The 23,158-nt window shown below is 38.4% G+C and overlaps 1 protein-coding gene across 6 annotated transcripts in view; it reads right to left on the minus strand.

Annotated features, from left to right (window-relative positions):
• The window catches only part of MTIF2 (mitochondrial translational initiation factor 2), a 28,642-nt gene extending 8,530 nt beyond the window's left edge, over nucleotides 1-20,112 (minus strand). The window contains exons 1-10 of one of the 6 annotated variants that reach the window (XM_047851758.1): nucleotides 20,022-20,112; nucleotides 19,484-19,660; nucleotides 17,773-17,998; nucleotides 17,294-17,405; nucleotides 11,587-11,758; nucleotides 10,966-11,126; nucleotides 9,891-10,067; nucleotides 7,947-8,086; nucleotides 4,890-5,014; nucleotides 2,686-2,890 (exon numbers count right to left, since the gene is read on the minus strand). In XM_047851758.1, coding sequence (XP_047707714.1) covers nucleotides 2,686-2,890; nucleotides 4,890-5,014; nucleotides 7,947-8,086; nucleotides 9,891-10,067; nucleotides 10,966-11,126; nucleotides 11,587-11,758; nucleotides 17,294-17,405; nucleotides 17,773-17,991 — 1,311 coding nt within the window. In that variant the 5' untranslated portion in view covers nucleotides 17,992-17,998; nucleotides 19,484-19,660; nucleotides 20,022-20,112. Of the gene's footprint in view, nucleotides 1-2,685; nucleotides 2,891-4,889; nucleotides 5,015-7,946; nucleotides 8,087-9,890; nucleotides 10,068-10,965; nucleotides 11,127-11,586; nucleotides 11,759-17,293; nucleotides 17,406-17,772; nucleotides 17,999-19,483; nucleotides 19,728-20,021 lie in introns of all 6 variants that reach the window. The other 5 variants (XM_047851760.1, XM_047851757.1, XM_047851756.1 and 2 more) reach the window with 5 other exon arrangements.
• Nucleotides 20,113-23,158: the final 3,046 nt, after the last annotated feature.

The raw sequence follows: 23,158 nt of genomic DNA on the forward strand, positions 1-23,158 counted from the left end.
ATGATCAAGTGAGATTCATTCCTGGGCTGCATGCCTGGTTCAATACTCACAAATCAATGTGATTCATCACATTAACAGAAGAAAGGATAAGAACCACATGACCCTGTCAACAGATGCAGAAAAAGCATTTGACAAAATACAGCATACTTTCTTTTTTTAAATTTTTTTTTCAACATTTTTTATTTATTTTTGGGACAGAGAGAGACAGAGCATGAACGGGGGAAGGGCAGAGAGAGAGGGAGACACAGAATCGGAAACAGGCTCCAGGCTCCCAGCCATCAGCCCAGAGCCCGACGCGGGGCTCGAACTCACGGACCGCGAGATCGTGACCTGGCTGATGTCGGACGCTTAACTGACTGCGCCACCCAGGCGCCCCCAGCATACTTTCTTAATAAAAACTCTCAAGTAAGTTGGGATAGAAGGAACGTACTTTAACATCATAAAAGCCGTATATGAAAGGCCCACAGCTAATGTCATCCTCAATGGGGAAAAACTGATAGCTTTTCCCCTGAGATCAGGAACACGACAGGGATGTCCACCCTCACCACTGCTATTTAACATAATCTTGGAAGTCCTAGGGTCAGCAATCAGACAACAAAATGAAATAAAAGGCATCCAAATTGACAAAGAAGAAGTCAAACTTTCACTTTCCACAGATGACATGATACTCTACATGGAAAACCCGAAAGACTCCACCAAAAAACTGCTAGAACTGAAACATGAGTTCGGCAAAGTCACAGGATATAAAATGAATGTACAGAAACCAGTTGCATTTGTATACATCAATAACAAAGCAACAGAAAGAGATATCAAGGAATCGATCCCATTTACAATTGCACTAAGAACCATAAAATATTTAGGAATAAACCTAACCAAAGAGGTAAAAGATCTGTACACTGAAAGCTATAGAAAACTTATGAAAGAAATTGAAGAAGACAAAAAGAAATGGAAAAATATTCCATGCTCATGGATTGGAAGAACAAATATTGTTAAAATGTCGATACTACCCAAAGCAATCTACACATTCAATGCAATCCCAATCAAAATAGCACCAGCATTCTTCTCAGAGCTAGAACAAACAATCCTAAAATTTGTATGGAACCACAAAAGATCCCAAATAGCCAAAGTAATGTCGAAAAAGAAAACCAAAGCTGGAGCCATCACAATCCCAGACTTTAGCCTGTACTACAAAGCTGTTATCATCAAGACAGTACAGTATTGTCACAAAAACAGACACATAGACCAATGCAATAGAATAAAGAACCCAGAATTGGCCTACTAATCTTCGAGAAAGCAGGAAAGAGTATCCAATGGAAAAAAGAGTCTCTTTAGCAACTGGTGCTGGGAGAACTGGACAGCAACATGCAGAAGAATGAAACTGAACCACTTTCTTACATCATACATAAAAATAAATTCAAAATGGATGACAGGCCTAAATGTGAGACAGGAAACCATCAAAATCCCACAGGAGAAAAAAGGCAGCAACCTCTTTGACCTCGGCCACAGCAACTTCTTACTTAACATGTCTCCAAAGGCAAGGGAAATAAAAGCAAAAATGAACTATTGGGACCTCATCCAGATGAAAAACCTTCTGCACTGCAAAGGAAACAATCAACAAAACTAAAAAGGAACTGACAGAAAGGGAGAAGATATTTGTAAATGACATATCAGATAAAGGGTTAGTATCCAAAATCTATAAAGAAATTACCAAACTCAACACCCGAAAAACAAATAATCCAGTGAAGAAATAGGCAGAAGACATGAATAGACACTTTTCCAAAGAAGACATCCAGATGACAGACACATGAAAAGATGCTCAACATCACTCATCATCAGGAAAATACAAATCATAACCACACTGAGATACCACCTCACACCAATCAGAGTGGCTAAAATTAACTCAGGAAACAACAGATGTTAGTGAGGATGTGGAGAAAGGGGAACCCTCTTGTACTGTTGGTGGGAATGCAAACTGGTGCCCCACTGTGGAAAACAGTGTGGAGATTCTTCAAAAAATTAAAAATGGAATTACCCTACAACTCAGCAATAGTACTACTAGGAATTTATCCAAAGGATACAGGAGTGCTGATTCACAGGGGCACATGTACCCCAATGTTTATAGCAGCACTATCAACAATAGCCAAATTATGGAAAGTGCCCAAATGTCCATCAACTGATGAATGGATAAAGAAGATATAGTATATAACAATGGAATACTACTTGGTGAGGAAAAATAATGAAATCTTGCCATTTACAACAATGTGGATAGAACTAGAGGGTATCATGCTACGTATGTCTTCACTCATATACAGAATTGGAGAAACTTAACAGAATACCACAGGGAAAGGGAAGGAAAAAAGTTACAAACAAGAGGGAAGCAAACCATAAGAGACTCTTAAATACAGAGAACAAACTGAGGGTTGATGGGGGTGGGGGGTTGGGGGTGCAGGGAAAATGGGTGATGGGCATTGAGGAGGGCACTTGTTGGGATAAGCACTGGGTATTGTATGTAAGGGATAAATCATGGGAATCTACACCTGAAGGCAAGACTATACTGTATACCCTGTATGTCAGTTAACTTGACACTAAATTATTAAAATAATAAATAAATAAATAAATAAATAAATAAATAAATAAATAAATAAAATCACTGTATCATGTATATAGGAATTAAGCTTGATATACCTCAGATTCTACTTCAAGAATTTCATCTCCTGCAGAAGGGAGGTCTCTCCAGCCTACAATTCCCACTGGCATGCTGGGACAGGCCTCATGGATTGTTTTTCCATTCTCATCAAACATTAAGCGTACTTTTGCCCAACTCTTTCCAGCAACCAGAATGGAGCCTCTCCTCAAAGTTCCTCTTTGAATTATAGCTGTAGTAACAGGCCTAAAATGAAAATAAACATATATATTCATAATGCCATCATCAGGAAGTAAGCACTTTCTTAAGTAGAGCAAAGATATCTTTACAAGACTAAAATATATATATACTATGTACACACAGGGTTAACCCCACTACTTCTCAAGCAGTTTTTCATACTATAAAAACATTTCTATATAATTGCCAAAAGGTAGAAGCAAACCAAATGTCCATCAACTGAGTAATAAAGAAAATTCAGTGTATACATATAATGGAATATTATGCAACCTTAAAAAAGAAAGCCCTGTCACATGCTCCAACATGAATGAACCTACCATGAGGACATCATGTTAAATGAAATAAGCCAGTCAAAAAGGACAAATACTGTATTATTCTAGTCATATGAAGTACCTAAAGTAGTCAAAATCATAGAAACAGAAAATCTAAAGATACTTGCCAAGGGTTGGGGGTTGGAAGGAGGGGAAATTAGGGTTTCGTGGGTATAGAGTTTCAGTGGGGTTTTTTTGGTGGTTGTTGTTGTTTGGGGTTTGGGGGGTTTTTTGGGGTTTTTTTGGTTTTTTGAGAGAGGGTGCAAGTGAGTGAGGGGCAGAGAGAGGGAGAGAGAGAGAGAATCCCACGAGGGGAGAGAGACAGAGAGACAGAGAGAGAGAAAAGAGTGAAGCAGGGCTCACCCAAAGCGGAGTACGAGCTCACCCGAAGCAGGGCACGAGCTCACCTGAAATATATGCACAAGCTCACCTCGTGTGGGACTTGAACCTAAATTGTGAGATTATGACGTGAGCCAAAGTCAGATGTTTAATTGACCGAGCCACCCAGATGCCCCAGAGTTTGTTTTACAAGATTAAAAAGTTCTAGAGATCTGTTGTACAACAATGTGAAAATACTTAATATTACTGAACTTAAACATGGTTAAGACGGTAAATTTAATGTTATGCTTCTTTTATCACGCTTTTAAAAAAAAGGAAAACAAAACACATTTTTTATCAGCTTATGGCAGTGGAGGATGCAGTTAGCTGAGTGTTCTGACAGAATGCTAATCCTCTTTCCGTAACTAATTTGTTAAGAAGTGCAACCTCTTGCTGATAGGGAGAAAAATTAAAGAGAAGAAAAACCCAAAGACCTTCCTGGATAGAATATTAATGGGTAAGGACATAAAGAATTTAGAAACCCTGAGGGCAACATTTGCTATTTCATTCCAATTTGTTAGTCTATGAGGCTTTATTTATTTATTTTTTTTTTTTCTTTTTTTTTTTTTTAAATTTTTTTTTTTTTTACAACGTTTATTCATTTTTGGGACAGAGAGATACAGAGCATGAACGGGCGAGGGGCAGAGAGAGAGGGAGACACAGATTCGGAAACAGGCTCCAGGCTCTGAGCCATCAGCCCAGAGCCTGACGCGGGGCTCGAACTCACGGACCGCAAGATCGTGACCTGGCTGAAGTCGGACGCTTAACCGACTGCGCCACCCAGGCGCCCCAATGAGGCTTTATTTATCAATTCAGTTAAGTCAGTGGAGAAAAATATCCAAACAAACTGAACTACTTACACCATTAAATGTGACTAGGAGATATATAGATAGTTGCTATGGCTACTGGTAACTGCATTTAAAACAAATTTTTTAATGTTTATTTATTGTTGAGAGAGAAAGTGTGCAAGGGTGGGGGGGGTGGTGTGCAGAGAGAGAGAGGGAGACACAGAATATGAAGAAGGCTCCAGGCTCTGAGCTGTCAGCACAGAGCCCTATGTGGGGCTCCAACTCACGAACTGTGAGATCATGACCTGAGGCGAAGTAGAACGCTTAACAGACTGAGCCACCCAGGAGCCCCTGATAACTAAATTTTTATGTTCCATGTGCTAATGCAATAAAATGCTTTTCAAAACAAATGCTTTGAAAATATTGTCCATGTCTAACAATAATATGCAATAAAATAATGCATTGTTACATAATCAAGCCACAAAAACAATGAAACAAATTATTAAAAAGCAAGCATTTTAACAGTCCTACCCTCTTCCTTTGTCCGTGAAAGATTCTATTACTGTTCCTTCTACTGGACCATTGAGGTCTGCTTTCAGTTCTAACATCTCTGCCAGAGCAATTGTTGCCTCTGCCAAAGCCATCAGATTATCGCCCTTTAATAACAAAAAAGGGTGTTAAGATACATAAATAAAATATTATCTGTAAATGTAAATACCAGTGTCAGAAAGAGAAATAATCCTAAACAGTTATATCATACTTTTCTCTTTAAGCATTAAACGCATGAATCACCCAATCAGAAAGAAGGAAGGAGGCCAGGAAAGGAGGAAGCGGGGAGGGAGGGAGGGAGGGAGGAAAAAACAAAGGAAGGAAAAGCAAGAAAACCTGATCCAGGGACATATCTTTCAAGAAAGAATGGCGATTTTCTTTTCTTTTCTTTTAATGTTTATTTATTTTTTAGAGAGGGAGAGAGAAGAGAGAGAGACAAAGCACGAGTGGGGGAGAAGCAGCAAAACAGGGAGACAGAATCTGAAGTAGGTTCCAGGCTCTAAGCTGTCAGCACAGAGCCTGACGCGGGGCTCGAACTCATGAGCCATGAGATGATGACCTGAGCCAAAGTGTGATGCTCAACCAACTGAGCCATCCAGCCACCCCAAGAATGGTGATTTTCTTAAAAGGAGGCCCACTAGTGGTGCTTATTAATACCCCTTCATAAATACATGCTTCATGCATTCTCCTCCATCTTGTCTCTACCATCTGTCTCTTCCTCTCGCTTTCTTTACAATGCTACTTGACATTTGAAGTTCTAGCCAACTGAATAAGCTTTCACATCTATTATTTCATTTGATCCACTCAAGAATGCTGTAAAATAAGTAAATCAAACATTACTTACTCTTATTAATAAGGAGAAAAAGTACAAACTAGACCCAGTGTCTAAGATACACTCTGTAATTACCCAGCTGTGTAACCTTGAAGAATCAGTTCACCTCCCTGGATCACCTTTCCTCAACTGGAAATGAGGAAGCTTGATTAGATGATTCTTTCACCTTTAATGATCTATGGTTACTAGGCATTCTAGGGCTCCAAGATCACACAGCTGATTAACTGACGATGGAACTCAAACTGATGGGCAAGGGATTTTTCCACTCTCTGTCAGTTAAGAGGCTGCTCAGTTGTCAGAGTATAAAACAACGGACACAAGTTGTTTGTAAACAATACAAAACAATACTTTCCTTACCCATCCAAATATTTCCAGTATTGATTTAAAGTTACAAAATGCTACTCTGAAAAGTAGAGCTGGGGTGTTTCTTTGCATGAAATAGTCCTCTATCTCTACTTGGAAAAAAAGGCCTCATCTTTCTTTCTGTCACACCCTCCCAATTCCCTCCATTCCCCAGAAATCATCTCTGCCATGCATAAGCAGCTTTACATTTACCTACTCATCTCAAGGTATCTGGGCAGAAAAGGTGGCTGTGTCTTCAAATGTTTTAATCTTGCCATCTGGCTTTCAGAGTGCAACAGCAATTGAGGTATAGTGGAAACATAATAAAGCAAGGTGGCATTTCAGAGTTTCAGAGAAAAAGAGGCCTGGCTTCAATATCAATGAAGGCATGATTGCTAAGCATCCTAGAAGTAACAAATTTAGGAAAATTAAAGATAAAATGAGACTTAATTAGAGGAAGGTGGCCAAATACAGTACCATCCCCTCAGTAAGTGATCTGGAAAAAAAAGTATTGTAGATTATATATGAACCATGGAACATGATAAGAATGGACAAAAAAGGAAATTGTTACTTAGCAGCAACCTGTACAGGAAAGGAGAACTGCAAAATGCTGTCACAAAGCAGGTACTCAGCTTCCTTGGTGTTTTTCAATCAGAAAAGAATAATTGGTCATTTAAAGGAAAATGGAGAGGCACCTGGGTGGCTCAGTTGGCTTTAAGCATCCAACTCTTCATTTCTGCTAAGGTCATGATCTCACAGTTCCTGGGATCTAGTCTCACTTCAGGCTCTGCACTGACAGCATGGAGCCTGCTTAGGATTCTCTCTCCCTCTCTCTGTCCCTCTCCCACTCACACTCTTTCTCTCAAAATAAATAAATAAACGTTAAAAAAAAAAAAAAGAAAATGGAATTCATCATAAATAACAAAATTTATGGCAATTTAATTCATGGAAACATTGAATCAATCAATAACAAACTGAACCCAAATGTTTTATCTTTGTATTAGTGAAATTTTTATGTTTAAATATCTCTTAAATGCCCTAAAACCTATTCTGTAATTTTTCAGTATAAAATCAAGTACTTTTTATTACAAATTGGATTTCATTTCTGCTTAAAATAGTCTTCAGCAGCTTACTATTACGCTATGCCTACAACATCCACCACGTATTCTTATACTTAGAATAAGCATTAGGAGGCACCTGGGGTGGCTCAGTCAGTTGGGCATCTCACTTTGGTTCCAGTCAGGATCTCACTGCTCATGAGTTCAAACCAGCATTGGGCTCTGCACTGACAGCTCAGAGCCTGGAGCCTGTTTCAGATTCTGTCTTCGTCCATCTGCCCCTCCCCTGCTCGCTCTCTCTCTCTCAAAAATATAAAAAAAGAAACATAAAAAAATTAAAAAAAAAAAAAAAAAAAGAAAAGCATTAGGTCTGGACTTGATCCCTGACTGTTCTGTTGTATAACCCTAGACTGGTGACTGACCTCAGAAAGCCTAATTTCTTTTTTTCTTTCTTTTAATGTTTATTTATTTTTGAGGTAGGGGACAGAAAGAGAGGGAGAGAGAGGTTCTGAAGCAGGCTCTGGACTATCAGCATACAGCCCGACAGAAGGCTTGAACTCACCAACTGTGAGATCACGACCTAAGCCAATGTCGGACAATTAACTGACTGAGCCACCTGGGCACCCCAGAAAGTCGAATTCCTAATCTGCCAAACCAAGATAATGATGCTAGCTTTGCCTAGTACACAAAGGGTTTTTAAACAACAGAAATTATATATGTCCAGATGTTCTTTAGGTATAGTCTCCTATGTGCATTATGAACAGCAGTCCCAACCTAACACATCATTTCTGAGGTGCCTGCACTTACCGTGAGTGCAGAGATGTGCACTGCTTGAACGTCACCTCCATAATCCTCACACACTACATCATGAGCTAGCAGTTCTTTTTTCACTTTTTCAGGATCAGCCTCAGTTTTGTCACATTTGTTTATAGCAAGGACGATAGGAACTGAAGAGTTAAAAAGAATGCAAATGAGGATACCTTCAATTCCAGGTATTCACAGTGAAAGACACCAACCTTTTCTAGCTTTCTCTTTACTGAGTAGATGTACTAAACTACAAGAAAGACCTAAAAGACCTGCTTTAGACCCCCTCATCTTTCTGCACATAAAGGAGGATTCTGGATGCGAGATGTCAAAATTGTAATTATAAGCAGATTCTGAATTAAGAATAGATACCTAAGATGAAAACAAACAAACAAACAAAAACAAAATTTGGGTAGAAAAAGGCCTATCTGTAAGCCTGAAAGCAAGATCAGCAATTACACTGAAGATAATCTGCAGAAAGAAAATTAAAAAGTCCAGAAAAGATTCTAATTCAATTCTAACACCACTAGATCATTTGCCTCTTCTTTTGAGGAGCTATTAACTCATTGAAACCCAACATCTTACCCTGGGCTGAAACGAAGTAGCACTGTTGTAAACTTTCTTTCAGGATTTACGGCAATTCTTTATTAATATATACTTTAGTGACTGACATATAGTAGATTCTCAATAAATGTTTACTGAACAAATGAACTAAATAATCTTATAATCTACTTGTCTTGATCATTAGACAAATCACATAAAATGCTAGGAGATAATTCTCTGGTTGGGTTTCACCAACTGTGCTACAATTTTCTCAGGTATCAAAGGAAGAAAAATTGAAAACAGAAACAAAAAAGTTATCCACAACCTACTATTATGAAAAAGTACATTCCATATGGATGAGATGGAACTTAAGGGACAAGAGAACAGGAATAGAAAGCATGATGTAAGAAATTTATCCTATCTCAACCAACTGCTTTGCTATGGATCCCTGGCAAATTTATCACCCTCTTCTTTTTGTTGTAATACTCCCTATGTTCATTAAGAACATAGTCCATTCCACAAAGGCAGTTTTGAAGAATTAAAAAGAAAAGAGAGTAACACTGGAAGCTAAAAGAGCAGATTTGAAATGTGGACACGTTGCAAATTAACTGTAACTGGAGGCAGTTCCTGCCATTCTCGGTTCTTAGTTTTCATGCTGTTAAGAACTGGCATAGACAGTGATTCTCAAACTTTTTTTTCTCTTGCCAACAAATGTAAGGGAATATGATGCACTCCATCAAGGTACATTTTCTCAGGATAACAGTATTTTCTCAGTGAGTGTAGGGTAATATCAGAATAAGAATGAATGAACAAAGTATGTGTTGGGGGGGGTAGTAGCTATTATCACAGTTTCTAAATGGAGAAGTGATTTTTAAAAAGTTTCAATTTTATACCTCTAAGAATTTATGTAAAGCATACGAAGAAAAAGTTTCTCTTTAGAGAAGAATTCAAGATAATAAATGAACAAGGAATAACAGAATTAGAATATAACCATTTTGGAACTCCTAATGTTAACAGGTGATGGGTATGTAGTTTATTATTCTATTCTTACCTTTATAATTATTTAACATTTCCATAACAAAAAAGTTTTTAAAAAGTCATTTGCGGTTATTACATTTTCACACCATGCCAACTAAGTAAACAGTATTAGAAGGACTGTATTTATGGTCACAGGTCCCCAGCTGACTCCTGCTACACTCTTTTTAGTAGTTACATCTGTGGGAAAACAATTCAATCATCTTTGAGCTGTATCTGTAAACAGGCATAATAATCCTGGAATTGCCAGGTAGATTAAATGAGCTACATGTACAGGGCACCAGAATAGTGACTTTTTGTAGATCTTTAAAAAAAAAAAAAAAGAAAAAGCAACTGCTTTCCTGATACACATAATCAGCCACACAGTACCTTGAGCATCTTTGGCATGCTTAATGGATTCTACAGTTTGTTTCATCACTCCATCATCTGCAGCTACGACCAATATGACAATGTCAGTGACCTGAGCACCTCTGGCCCTCATTGCTGAGAAAGCAGCATGTCCTGGAGTATCAAGAAAGGTGATCTTTTCCCCAGAAGGCAGAGACACTGTGGAAACAGAAATCCAAAAATACTAAGGACTCAAATGTGCGCTTTCTCAATACAAAGGAATATATGTGAAATTATCAAATAGAATCAATAATTCCTTAAAATAATTTATTCCTCCCATTAATTTTAATTGGGAACAATACAAATCATTATTTCACACTGAAAAATGATAACAAAGCAGTGAAACCTTTAGTGTTTTCTTTTCATGTTATAATTTCAAAGTAAAACTTTTTATATTTTTAGAACATATTTTCATAAATGTACCAACTGGTATCTATTCTGGAGACAGAACAGACTGATAGTTATATAGGAAGTTTCCCTTTCATTAGCTACACAATTGCCTTAAGCAAAAGGCAATTTAGTACACAGTAGCTCAGGATTTGAGCCCAAACCTAGCCCAAACCCTGCCTTGGATGTAAATCCTAGCTTTGCCATTTATTAGCTGTCTATCTCGAACAAATAACCTATCCAAGCCTCAGCCTCCTTATCTGTAAACAGGGGTATTAATACGTACTTCGTGATGTTGTGAAGATAAAAATAAAGCATATAAATAAGGGGCTCACCACACCACACACCACAGTGCTGGGCACATGCTAGTTGCTCAGTAATGGTAGCTGCTATTTAATTATTATTATGAACATTATTGTAACCAGGCATTGAACAATTTTAAGTTCATTAAGCCAAACTAAGAATTGCCAGAATAAAAATATAATTTTCTTCTTATAGAATGTACAAAATAAGCTTTATTAACCAGCTGCTCAATATTTCATCAGACCAACAGCCTTAAGCTTTAGACTTTCCTTTTACTTTTAATTTGTGTATCTCACGTTAGGACACTTGGTTTAAGAAAACAGTATGTGGGATTCCCAAGCACACTGTAAGGTAATTTGGGTCATACCAAGAAAGGCACCAATGTGCTGAGTGATGCCTCCAGCTTCCATTGCTGCCACTTGAGTTTTTCGCAGTTTGTCGAGTAACGTCGTTTTCCCATGATCAACATGGCCCATTACAGTAACAACTGGGGACCTTGGGGTTAATAAAGCTGGATCTGCCTGAGGCCTACAATTAACAGCAAAGGAGTTTCATTTCTTAAATATCTTTATAGCCAATGAATTGGTTTGCAGTCATCTCTGTGAACTACCACTAACAATACAATCCAACATTCAGCTTTGATTAGATATAACTATCTTCCCCTTCCACACATATAATAACCTATGACAAAACATGTAATGACTGCCCATGCACAGTTGGCATCTTCAAAACAACAAGCAGAACTGAATAAAATTTTTAAATTCAGGGTCAATATATACACTCAACAAACTAAGAAAAACAACCCTTAGAGTTTGATAACCTGAATATATTTAAACACTCTGATGTTTTAAACACTTCGAAGAAAAGTTTAATCTATATTCCCATGTCACTTTAATTGCAAAAAAAATTTTAAAGCAAATCTTTCCATTATAAAGTGTAAGTAAAACTAAGTGGTCTTCTTTCCGCAATATACATGGTTAAGTTTTACCTTCTTACAGCATCTTTATTTTCTCTGACTTTGTCCTGTTTTAATTTGCTCCATTTTAACTTCATCCCTGCCTTCTTTACCACTTCTTTGATCCAGACTTCATCTAAATGTGAGTGTGCTTCGAGTGAATCTATGTCAATAGCAGTGTTCATTAAAGCTTCATACACACAATCTGGGTGGGACAGAAAAACCTTTTAGAATCATGAAATAAATGTTCACAAAAGTGACCTCTATTAATAAATCTCAATATAAACAGTATACTCAATGAGAGGAATTAACTATGTAAGCTGTTCCTCTGTTAACAAACCACAAATAAGCTGAAAAGAAAATAATCTTTAAAATATGATTCATTTATATTAACATTTCTACATATTCATAAATATGTGAATATGTACCTTATGAATGATCTGAGCCACCAACAAAACATTATTAGGCATATTGTATACATTTAATATTGAGCAGTTCTTTGAAAACTTGTAGTTACATATGTCATGTCTATACATATGTGTATGTATATATAGTTGATATTCATTATTTGCAGCAGTTCTGTTCTATAAACTTGCCATGAATACTGCATTAGCAACTACTAAACCATCATTCCAAGGAAAAATATAAGGTTAGTAGGTTCCTTCAGCTCCTGGTCACATCTTCATTAGCAATCAATACATACCTAGTTTTATGTGTTTCTGTTTTAAGACACCTTATTTAATGTATTCTGTTGATTCATTAATACTGAACGCCCAGCCAAAAGCACTAAAAACAGCACATGAACAAAGGTTACCTAACACATGCATTTTCTCTGTAAAGCACACTACAGCTTTCTTGCAGTTAGTAACACTTCACCACTATGCTTAGGAGCCATTTTAATCAGCAAAATCAACAAAAAGCATAAAAATGTAAAAATGTGGCACTGAATAAGCCACAAAATGACACTTGTTTGAGTTTAGCATGAGAGCTAAAGCAAGAAGGCAGAATGTTGCTTTGTTGAACCTCAGCTAGGAATGTGGAATTGGGTAACTCAAATTTTTCACTGCTCCACACATCTCCAGGAATGACTGCAAAAGCAGTGTGAATACTGATTTTGGGGCTACAAATACATTTTAGAGAATCTTCCAATACAAAATCCTCAAATAACGAGGATCAACTGTATGTACACACACACACACACACACACACACACACACACACACACAATCTCCGTATATACACACACATATAATTAATTAATTTACTTATGTTATCTATTTATGGTCTCCAAAAAGTCTTGAAATGTAAGAAAAATATTTACTTGGTATTCTATTTTACATAATGTACTTTGTTTTCATTTCAGTCATACCTCCTTGTGGATGATAAATGAATGTATCGGTCAATGAAATAAGTTTTATGTTTCCAGATGTTCAATCACCCTTTAAATACATATTTTGAGGGCCGCCTGGGTAGCTCAGTCATTTAAGCATCTGACTTCAGCTCAAGTCATGATCTCATGGCTCATGAGTTCCAGACCCGCATTGGGTTCTGTGCTGACAGCTCAGAGCCTGGAGCCTACTTCAGATTCTGTGTCTCCCTCTCTCTCTGCCCCTCCCCCGCTCATGTTTGTCTGTCTATCTGTCTGTCTCTCTCAAAAACAAACACTGAAAAAAATTTTAAATATGTATTCTGAGAGACACATATGAAAGAAAGGCATCCTCAAATAAACAGAACATTATACTAAAAGAATATCCTATGCAGTAGTGTGCAGGTAAATGTTTACTCAGAAGACTCTCCAAAACAAAACAAAAAAAACCACCCTGATTATTATAGCATTTCCCAATTTCCACAGTGCAAATACTCCCAGATGGTTGATTTCAGCTATCAACATGAAATCACTGAACACAGAGATGTAAAGAGATGCACAGTAGCATACCATTATATAGAATTTCCACCATATAGGTACATAGGCATAAATCACCTCAAAAACACATAGCAAAATGCAGTAAAATAAAAAGAGGTTTGTTTTTTTTTTTTAGTTTACTTATGTATTTTGAGGGTGGGGAAGGGTAGAGAAGGAGGGAGAGAGGGAGAGAGAGAGGAAGGGAGACGGAGAGGGAGAGGGAAGGAAAGGGAGGGAGAGGGGAGGAAAGGGGGGGAGGGGGGGAGAGGGAGAGAGGGAGAGAGAGAATCCCAAGCAGGCTCCAAGCTGTCAGCACAGAGCCCTACATGGGGCTCTATCTCATAAACCATGAGATCATGACCTGAGTCAAAATCAAGAGTCATATGCTTAACCAACTAAGCCACCCAGGTGCCCCAAGACTGAAGGGGTTTAAGGAGTATTTATTACCTTTGTTTATGATTTATGTTACCTTTGTTTATGTTTATGATTTTTAATGGAAGCTCACATACTTCCTTATAAATTAGCAACTCAAAAGTTGGTGCAAGCCAGCTCCACTTATCACTGATCCTATTCTGTAATAATGCCAAGAAATCTTTTCCTATATATAATCCCACAACATCCTTTCCCAAGAAAATATATTTTAAAAGAATGATACAGGGGCACCTGGCTGGCTCAGTTAGAAAAGCATGCTACTCTTGATCTCAAGGTCATGAGTTCAAGCCCCACACAGAGTGTAGAGATTACTGAAATAAATAAAACTTTAAAAAAAAAAAAGATACAATGCAAATTTTCTATATGGATATGCTCTCATAGAACAAAATTCTAAACATATACATTATAATGAATACAATTCTAACAATGCTAAAATCCCTAATAATCCAGTAAATACTTTTCCAATATGATATCCTAAACTTTTTTTTTTTAATGTTATTTATTTATTTTGAGAGAGTGCAAGCAAGTGAGTGGGCATGCACAAGAGCAGGGGAGAGTAACAGAGAGGGAAAGGGAGAATTCCAAGCAGGCTCTGCACTATCAGCACAGAGCCCTATGCGGGGCTCGATCTCAGGACCCGTGAGATCATGACCTGAGCCAAAATTAAGAGTCAGATGCTTAACTGACTGAGCCATCAGGCACCCCTGATATCCTAAACTTTTGAAAGGTAGCTTATACAAAGATAATCTCTTTCCCTTTATATTAAATGCATTTAGTATTAACATATTATTTTATCTTTATCTAAGACTTAAATATTTACAAATAGAAAAGTACCCAAAGCATTTCAACCACAGATATTACATCCTAAGTTATTTTAATTGACATAAAGGAAAAAATATATACTCACATTGCTAATTTAATAGTTAAAAATATTCACCATCTTTAATTCAAATGAGAAGTAAATATAATATTAAATAAGCTTCAAATAGAGAGCTTTTATTTAAATCATGGCATATCAGTTTTGGGTCTAGAACACTGATCTGTGATTAAATTCATATTTCAATTATACTATTTACTTGGTAACACAGAGGAATTATTATAGTTATGGGAGTGTGTGAGGGGGGGAATGTTAAAAAAAAAGAATCCTCATCTTTTAGTGATAAATACAGAAATATTTATGGAATAAATGATATATTAATAATTGTCACTGGCTTATGCATACATTATACTTATATTCCATTCTTACAGCTTTCATATATGTATGAAAACTGCCAACAATAAAAGTTTTAAAAATCAAGTATATTATCAATATTATCTATAAAATCCTACCAATATAGTTTTCCTTGGAAAAAATGTCAATGATACAGTCATATCTATTTATTCTCTTAAAGTTTTCTAAAATGATTATATAATCCAACTGCAAAGTTATAAAAATGCAAGACTGGGCCAATTTTCTATTCTTTGTGAGGATGCACATATACAAAGAGTGGTGGCACTTTCAGGCTGGAAACATATTACAGTTCTAGCTCTGCCCTAGAGCTCTGCTCTAATTTACAAAATAACAATTCTTGAGAGATAATTTGGTCTGTGAATAAAAGCATGACCTCTGTAGCCATACTCCCTGAGTTCAAATCCTACTCTACCAAATACTAACTGTGGCAATTATTCATCCTCTCCATGCCTCAGTTTCTCAACCTACAAATAGGGATAATAATTATACCTAACTCTTGTGCATTATGAGAATTACATGAGTTAATATACATAAAGTATTGGTACATGGTAACAGCTCAGTAATATGAGTTATTATTATTAATTGTTTTTCTTTTTGCCAAGAGTCTGCTTCACTTGTCACTTTATTTCGCTACAATAATAGGCTATTTCTTATTTACTGAATTTTATTGTCAGCTTATAATGAAAACTCAAATTTCGTTCCAATAATCTTAAATCGGTAATAAATGCACCAAGAGTGCAATGAAGGAATTTAAAAAATGACAACGATGCTATACATTTATAAACAAAAACAGTATTATTAAAAGTTATTACTATAGGGTGCCTGGGTGGGTCAGTCAGTTAAGCACCCGACTCTTGGTCTTGGCTCAGGTCATGATCTCATGGTTCATGACTTTGTGCACTGGATCCAGGCTCTGTACTGTCAGTGAAATTCTCTCTCTTCCTCACTCTCTCACTCTCTTCTGCGTTCACACTCTCTCTCTCAAAATAAATAAAGCTTTAAAAAAAATTTACTACTACAAATATTTTTCTGCTGGCACTACAGATATTGTCACAATGAGTGAAAAAAGAAAATCAGGGGCGCCTGGGTGGCTCAGTTGGTTAAGTGTCTGACTTCAGCTCAGGTCACGATCTCAGGTCATGGTCTCACAGTTCAGGGTTTGAGCCCTGCATCGGGTTCTGTGCTGACAGCTCAGGGCCTGGAGCCCGCTTCACATTCTGCGTCCCTCTCTCTCTGCCCCGCCCCGGCTCATGCATGCACACACGCTTTCTCTCACTCTCTCTCAAAAATAAACAAAAAAAAAAAAAAAAAAAAAAAAAGAAAATCAGAAAATTATAAAACAACAAAAGGATAGTAAGTATAAATAGAGTACTTCAGACCAAAAATATTCTTTGGATTCGGTCTGTGTTGAGCGTGGAGCCTGCTTAAGATTCTCCCTCTCTTCCTCCCTCTGCCTTTGCCCTTCTCCGGAGTGCTCTTTGTCTCTCAGAAGAAAAAAAAACAAAACAAAACTCGGGGCACCCGGGTGGCTCAGTTGGCTAAGGGTCCAACTTTGGCTCAGGTAATGATCTCTTAGCTGAGTTCAAGCTCTACCATCAGGCTCTGTGCTGTCAGTGCAGAGCCTCCTTCAGATCCTGTCTCCCTCTCTCTCCACCCCTCCCCAGCTCGTGCTTTTTCTCTGTCTCAAAAATAAAAACATTAAAAAATTTTATTTTTTAATTAGCCCATTAAAATAGTCTGGGGTACCTTGTTGGCACAGTTGGTTAAGTGACCAACTCTTGATCTTGGCTCAGGTCATGATCGGACAGTCTGCGACATTGAGCCCTGCATAGTGCTGACAGCATGGAGTCTGCTTGGGATTCTCTCTCTCCCCTCTTTCTTTCCACCCTCCCTCGCTCATGCTCTCACTTCTCAAAATAAATAAAGAAACTTAAAAGCCTACAGAATTTCTGAGAAAGAAGGGTTACTCCAGATAAAATCTTTTCCACCATTTTTGGCAAAGACAGAAGAAACTAATTAGAGTTTGTGACCTAAAGTGAAAACTAGTAGAATGATTAGATATCTTTTTAAACCATCAGTCTAATTTTCATCTTTGAATGCCTTAGTCTCAATGAAAATAAGATACCAGGTGCCCCATGTTCCCATATTTTTCCTTATAAAAGTATCTGACCCACCTATGTCTTTTTCCATTGCTCTGGCCAGTTCCTCAACAGTCATTCCAATCCATACCTCCACTTCCTTTTTGAATTTTGGTGAGGACAATGGAGATTTCTGTGCTCTTTCTTCCTATTAAAAATTCAGAATGCAACAGAAGAAAGAAAAAAACTTTAAGTGACAATGTAGATTTATTCTGGAATATCTACCACAATCACAGCTCCTATTTCTACCAAGTAACACTCCCATAAGTAGTTAAACCTTAGACTAAAATTTAAAATACTACATCCTTAATTCACTATCATACACTGATTTCCAGGTAATCAAATTCATCCACGTTACTGAACAACAAAATAAAACTTTCTTTCTTCACAAAGATGTACTGCCTCAAGTGTAGCATTAAGGAATAAAGAAAAAACACTCAAAATGAATTTCTACTCAGAGCTATAGGAACTTTCACCTCAGACCAAGTAATACAGTAACTAAAATCTGTAACTACCTTCTTTGTTACTAGAAGCCTATATTGAGATAGAGCCGCGCCAACGAATGGGTCTATTTGCCAGGGTCGGATGCAGAACTGAGCTGTCCCCACTGGGTAAGCAGATGAAAACACAGGACTCCACTGTGCTAACATTCTTCTTTGACACAGGCCGTGCAGCTGCCTAAAGACAGTGTGAAATCGTATCAAGTTCTCCAATTTCAGTATCTTCTGGTTCATGTTTCCCCTGGAAAAAGTTTTAAAAAAATATTGGGTTAATATTAAAATCAAGTTAGCAAGTATTAATTGGGTATCTACTACATGAAAAGCATTGTGCTAGAGTTACATGAGTAAAGCTGGGTTTCTGCCCTGAAAAAATTCACAGTCTAATCAGATGGAATTCTAATCAGGTAGAATAACTACTCTTTAGATGTTAACCATCATTATTGTTAATGTCTCTACTATGATAGAACTGAAATAAAACTTACAAAGGGATTTTTTCATTCTTGAAACATCAACTAACAAAATCACGAGTGATTTTTCTAAAATGCAAATTTGAACTCATCAGCTCTTTTTGCTGAACATCCTCCAGTGGCAGGCCATTATCCCATTTCACGTGCCACTTCAACACATGTTATTAAGGATTATTTATCTGCCCTCTGCTAACCTCTCATTTCATCACTTACACCCTTATAGCACCTCACTCCTATCTCCAAGCTTTCGTTATTTTACGCCCTCCCCCCATAATCTTCAATGGCTTGCCATCTCATTTTTGAACCTTTGCATATGCTCGACTTGAAATTGTCTTCTTTCAACCCTCACCATTTTCCCCTCTTCCTACCACCCCCTCCCAAAAAGAAGATGCTTTAGAGTGGGAAGAGAACACTTCATACATATCTATTGAATAATGCCTTTTGAATATCATTCTTGGAATGACACAAGACTTACTTGAGAGAAAACTGCAACAGAACTCAGTGTAGTTCAGAACTAACAAAAGTATAATTACTTTTCTCCTCGAATTTTCTATTCCTTCTGCTCTCAGGACTGCATTTCTACAGCTTTGCTTTACAGTTTTTGAGGAAAGGAGCAACTAAAATAATGTGAGGTGTACATATTCTCCTCAGCAAACATTTCCTGAGTACCATCTTTCAGACATTGTGTATGAGGATGTTGATTCAAAGTTTAATAAGCCAGAGTCCTGTCGTTCAGAGTTTACTGTTCCAATATAATGATTCTCAGGCACATTAAACACCTCAAGAATGGCACGTTTAAAAATTTTTATTTAGGGGCGCCTGGGTGGCTCAGTCGGTTAAGCGTCCGACTTCAGCCAGGTCACGATCTCGCGGTCCGTGAGTTCGAGCCCCGTGTCAGGCTCTGGGCTGATGGCCCAGAGCCTGGAGCCTGCTTCCGATTTTGTGTCTCCCTCTCTCTCTGCCCCTCCCCCGTTCATGCTCTGTCTCTCTCTCTGTCTCAAAAAATAAATAAACGTTAAAAAAAAAAAAAACTTAAAAAAATTTTTATTTAGGTACGAGTCCGTGGACTAAGAAGTAAAGGGATTCCTTTAGGAAACATTTTTAAAATGAGTCTAAACCCAGACCTGACAAGGGCATGGATTGATGGAATGGGAAGAAAGGCCCTACATGGAGATTAACCAAAGTACAGAAAGCTAACTGAGGCAGGAATTAGAAAACACACTGGTGGCAACAATCCAGGTGTGGAAACTGGAAGTTACCTCACTTACTACTTATTCCACGCTCCTCATTTTATAGAAAAGGAAAACGGGGAGTCCAGAGAGGTCAGAAAGATTTCTCCAATGTCATACCACCAATTAATGACAGTCAGGCCTAGAACCCAGGCTGTCTGACTCCCAATTCGGTGTTCTTTCGCAGCTAGGATCTCGTCATGGAATCTGAAAAAAGATGTTGGTGCATTGGTGGAAACGTCTGAATGTAAGACCTGTCAGCCTTGGAACTTATCTGAAAGGTAAAAAGAAGTCATTGTATAAGAATGACGGCTCTGGGGTGGCTTCGCCTCGAACCGGGCCCAGAAAGCCTTGGGCCCAGGGCAGGAGGGACGTGCGGGAAGAGGGGGGCAGCCGGCCGCTTCTGGGCAAATAACGCTTTCGCTAAACCTCAGCTGGGGTCACGCAGGGATTAAATGCAACGCGGAAAGGTTTCCGATTGCTCCGTGTTTACGATCGGTGCCACTGACACTTCAGGGCAAATAATACACGCCCCCTCGGGACGACCCGGCCAAGGAACCCCACTCACTTTGCTGCTACGTTAGGTCCGGGGTGTCTGGAGGTAAGGCGGAGATCACCTTGCGGACCGGGACTGCAGTCCCGCGGTCCGTTCCCGAAACGGTCCCCGTGGAACTTCCGGTACCGCCGGAAGCGGTCCTTTCCGGAATTCGGAAGTCCGAATCAGACATAGTAGCTGCGCCGGCGAGGACTGGGGTTGCCCGAGGTGTCCCGTTGGAGGCCGCGGAGTGGGGTTTGGGGGGGTGGGGGGGGGCGGTAAGCGCTACTTCAACCAGTGGCCGCCTCCGTGGATCAGCCGCGCGCGTCGTCGGCAATCACTTGTACACTTCCCTTCCATTTCTGAGAAGTTACTATTACTCTGGGGTTTGAGGGGCCTTGGTGCTGAAGTGTGGAGAAATAATACGCTTTTGAAAGACACATACCTAACAAGAAGGAAAAAATGCGAGGAAAGTGGTGATAGAACCAGTTTGTATATTCAGTTAGGCGCTTTCTCTTTCAAATGTCGCCTGATTTATGGATACCCAGAGCTAGTTCCTGTGTCAGCTCCTTCCCTGTGCGTAGGCTTGGGGACGTTATGTAAACTCTGTGCTTCGGTTCTGCACTCTGGCAATGACAGCAGCTACTTCATAGAATAGCAGTAAGGTTTATAAGAACACCTGGTTCAGGGGCGCCTGGGCGGCTCCCTCGTTAAGCGTCCAACTTCGGCTCAGGTCATGATCTCAGGGTTCGTGGGTTCGAGCCCCGCGTCTGGCTCTGTGCTGACAGCTGGGAGCCTGGAGCCTGCTTCGGATGCTGTGTCTCCCTCTCTCTCTGCCCCTCCCCGCTCGCACTCTGTCTCTCTCAAAAATAAATTTTAAAAAAAGTTAAAAAAAAAATACCTGGTTCATAATAAGGGTTTGCTGTTGCGAATATTACAGCCTCCTCCCAGAGCATTTGCACACCTTGAATGGACATTATGTTTTTTGGCCTGTCCCCTTGACCACAACCTCCACCACTTCTCAAGTGTATAAGTATTGTTTTATCTCTGTCCTCAAGGTCTAACACTACCCTAGGCTAATGATATGGTACAGAAGAGTTTCTTACTCAAAAGCATACTTACTGTTACCTCCCTCCCAAAATTTGGCCTCTTAACTCATGCCCCCTCTCCCCTTTTTCATTTTTGTCTTTCCAGTGCCTGCCACAGGTGTGCAATTAGTGTGGCTGAATGACTGAATGGAAACCTCTGTCCTGGAATTTTTTTTTTAAATGAACCTGACACCCAAACACTTGAAAACTATAAAAGTTCATTCCATTTTCTATCATTTCACTTACATTTACAAACATCCACTGCAGTGCAATTTCTGCAAGAAATTGTTCTTTGCTCTCTTATTTGCTTTACCAAGCACTTGAAAAACAAGCAGAAGTTCATTGGTAGAATACCAAAGTAGGGGTCATATCTTTTTTCCCCAATTTTAAGTGAAAATAATCGATACTTTTCTAATGAAGATAATACTAAGGTAGAAAGTTCACACAGTACCCCCCCAAATATAGAAAGAAAGTGGCTAAAAAGCAAACAAAAGAATGAGGGCAGTTACAAGAGCAGAGGAGCCAACCTGAAAGACCTCCCAATGGCTAAAGTTGGAAACGTTTGAGCAACAAAATAAAATAGTATTAGATTATAACCCAAAGCATCAAATAAGTATACATGCATTCATGCTGATAAGAATGCATGAATGAATGAATGAATGAATGAATGAATGAATAGGGGAGAAGGGACAAATCCTCTCTACAGAAGAATTCTATATAATACATGTATATAACTGTCACTAGGAGGTTAAGCTTAATTCCTCTCCTCTTGAGTGAGGGCTGAACTTAGTGATTTGCTTCCAAAGAATAGAATGTGGAAAGGGAAAAACAGTAACATCACCTTAACCAACTGATCAAGGTGAACATCAGCAATGATGTCATGTTGATATCATGTGTCCCCTGAAATGATATGATGAGGACATTCATCTCTGTAGTATCCTTCCAAAAACTCACAACTCTGTAATCATGGGGACTACATCAGACAAACCCAAATTGAAGAGCATTTTACAAAATATCTGAGCAGAATTCTTCAAACTGACAAGGTCATGAAAAGCAAGAAAAGGCTATCAGAGATCAGAAGAGACTAAGAAGACATGACCAAATGCAATGTGGAATCCTGGATACAATCCTGGAACAGAAAAGCACATTAGTGGAAAAAATAGTGGAATCTGAATAAAGTCTGTAGTTAATTGTAGTACCCCAGTGTTAACTTCTTGATTTTCACAAATGTATCATAGTTAATATAACATGTAAACATTAGAGAAAATTGGGTGAGGGCCATGTGGGAATTTTCTACTGTCTTTGCAACTTTTCCATAATCTTAATTTATTCCAAATTTTAAAGCATTTTGTTAACATCTCCTTTTTGTTTTTTAGAGAGAGAGAGCACGTGCGTGCAAGCAGAGGAGAGGGGCAGAGGGGGAGAGAGAAAGAATCTCAATGTGGCTCAACCCCAAATCCTGGGATCATGACCTGAACCTAAATCCAGAGCTGGGCACTCAACTGAGCCACCCAGGTGCCCCCTAGTTTATTTTAAAAAAAGAAAGTGAATCAAATCCTAAATCTTACCTATCCAGAAGTAACCACTTTTATTATTTTGGTGAACATCATTCCCTTTATCTCTGTGTATAAATACATGTACACATGCAATTTTATATAAATAAGATTCATAGTATAAAAGCTGTTTTTTATCTTTACAGAAGTATATAATGGAAACCTTCCATATTGGTGAACATAGATTTATATCATTCTTTTTAAAGTTTTTTGGGTTTTTTTGGGAGAGGGGGCAGAGAGAGAAGGAAAGAGAGAATCCCAAGCAGGCGCCATGCTGTCAGCACAGAGCCTGCTGCGGGGCTCAATCCCATGAACCGTGAGATCAATACCTGAGCCAAAATCAAGAGTCAGAGGCTTAACAAACTGAGCCACCCAGGTGCCCCATATCATTCTTTTTAAATGACTGTGAAATATTCCATTGTCTGTAAGTGCCATACTTACATAGCTACATATATGGGTTGTTTCTAGTATTTAACTTATAAACAAAATTGCAATGAATATTCTTTTTTTTTAAGATTTTATTTTTAAG

The sequence above is a fragment of the Prionailurus viverrinus genome, chromosome A3 (assembly GCF_022837055.1).
Source record: "Prionailurus viverrinus isolate Anna chromosome A3, UM_Priviv_1.0, whole genome shotgun sequence".
Classification (NCBI taxonomy): Eukaryota; Metazoa; Chordata; class Mammalia; order Carnivora; family Felidae; genus Prionailurus; species Prionailurus viverrinus.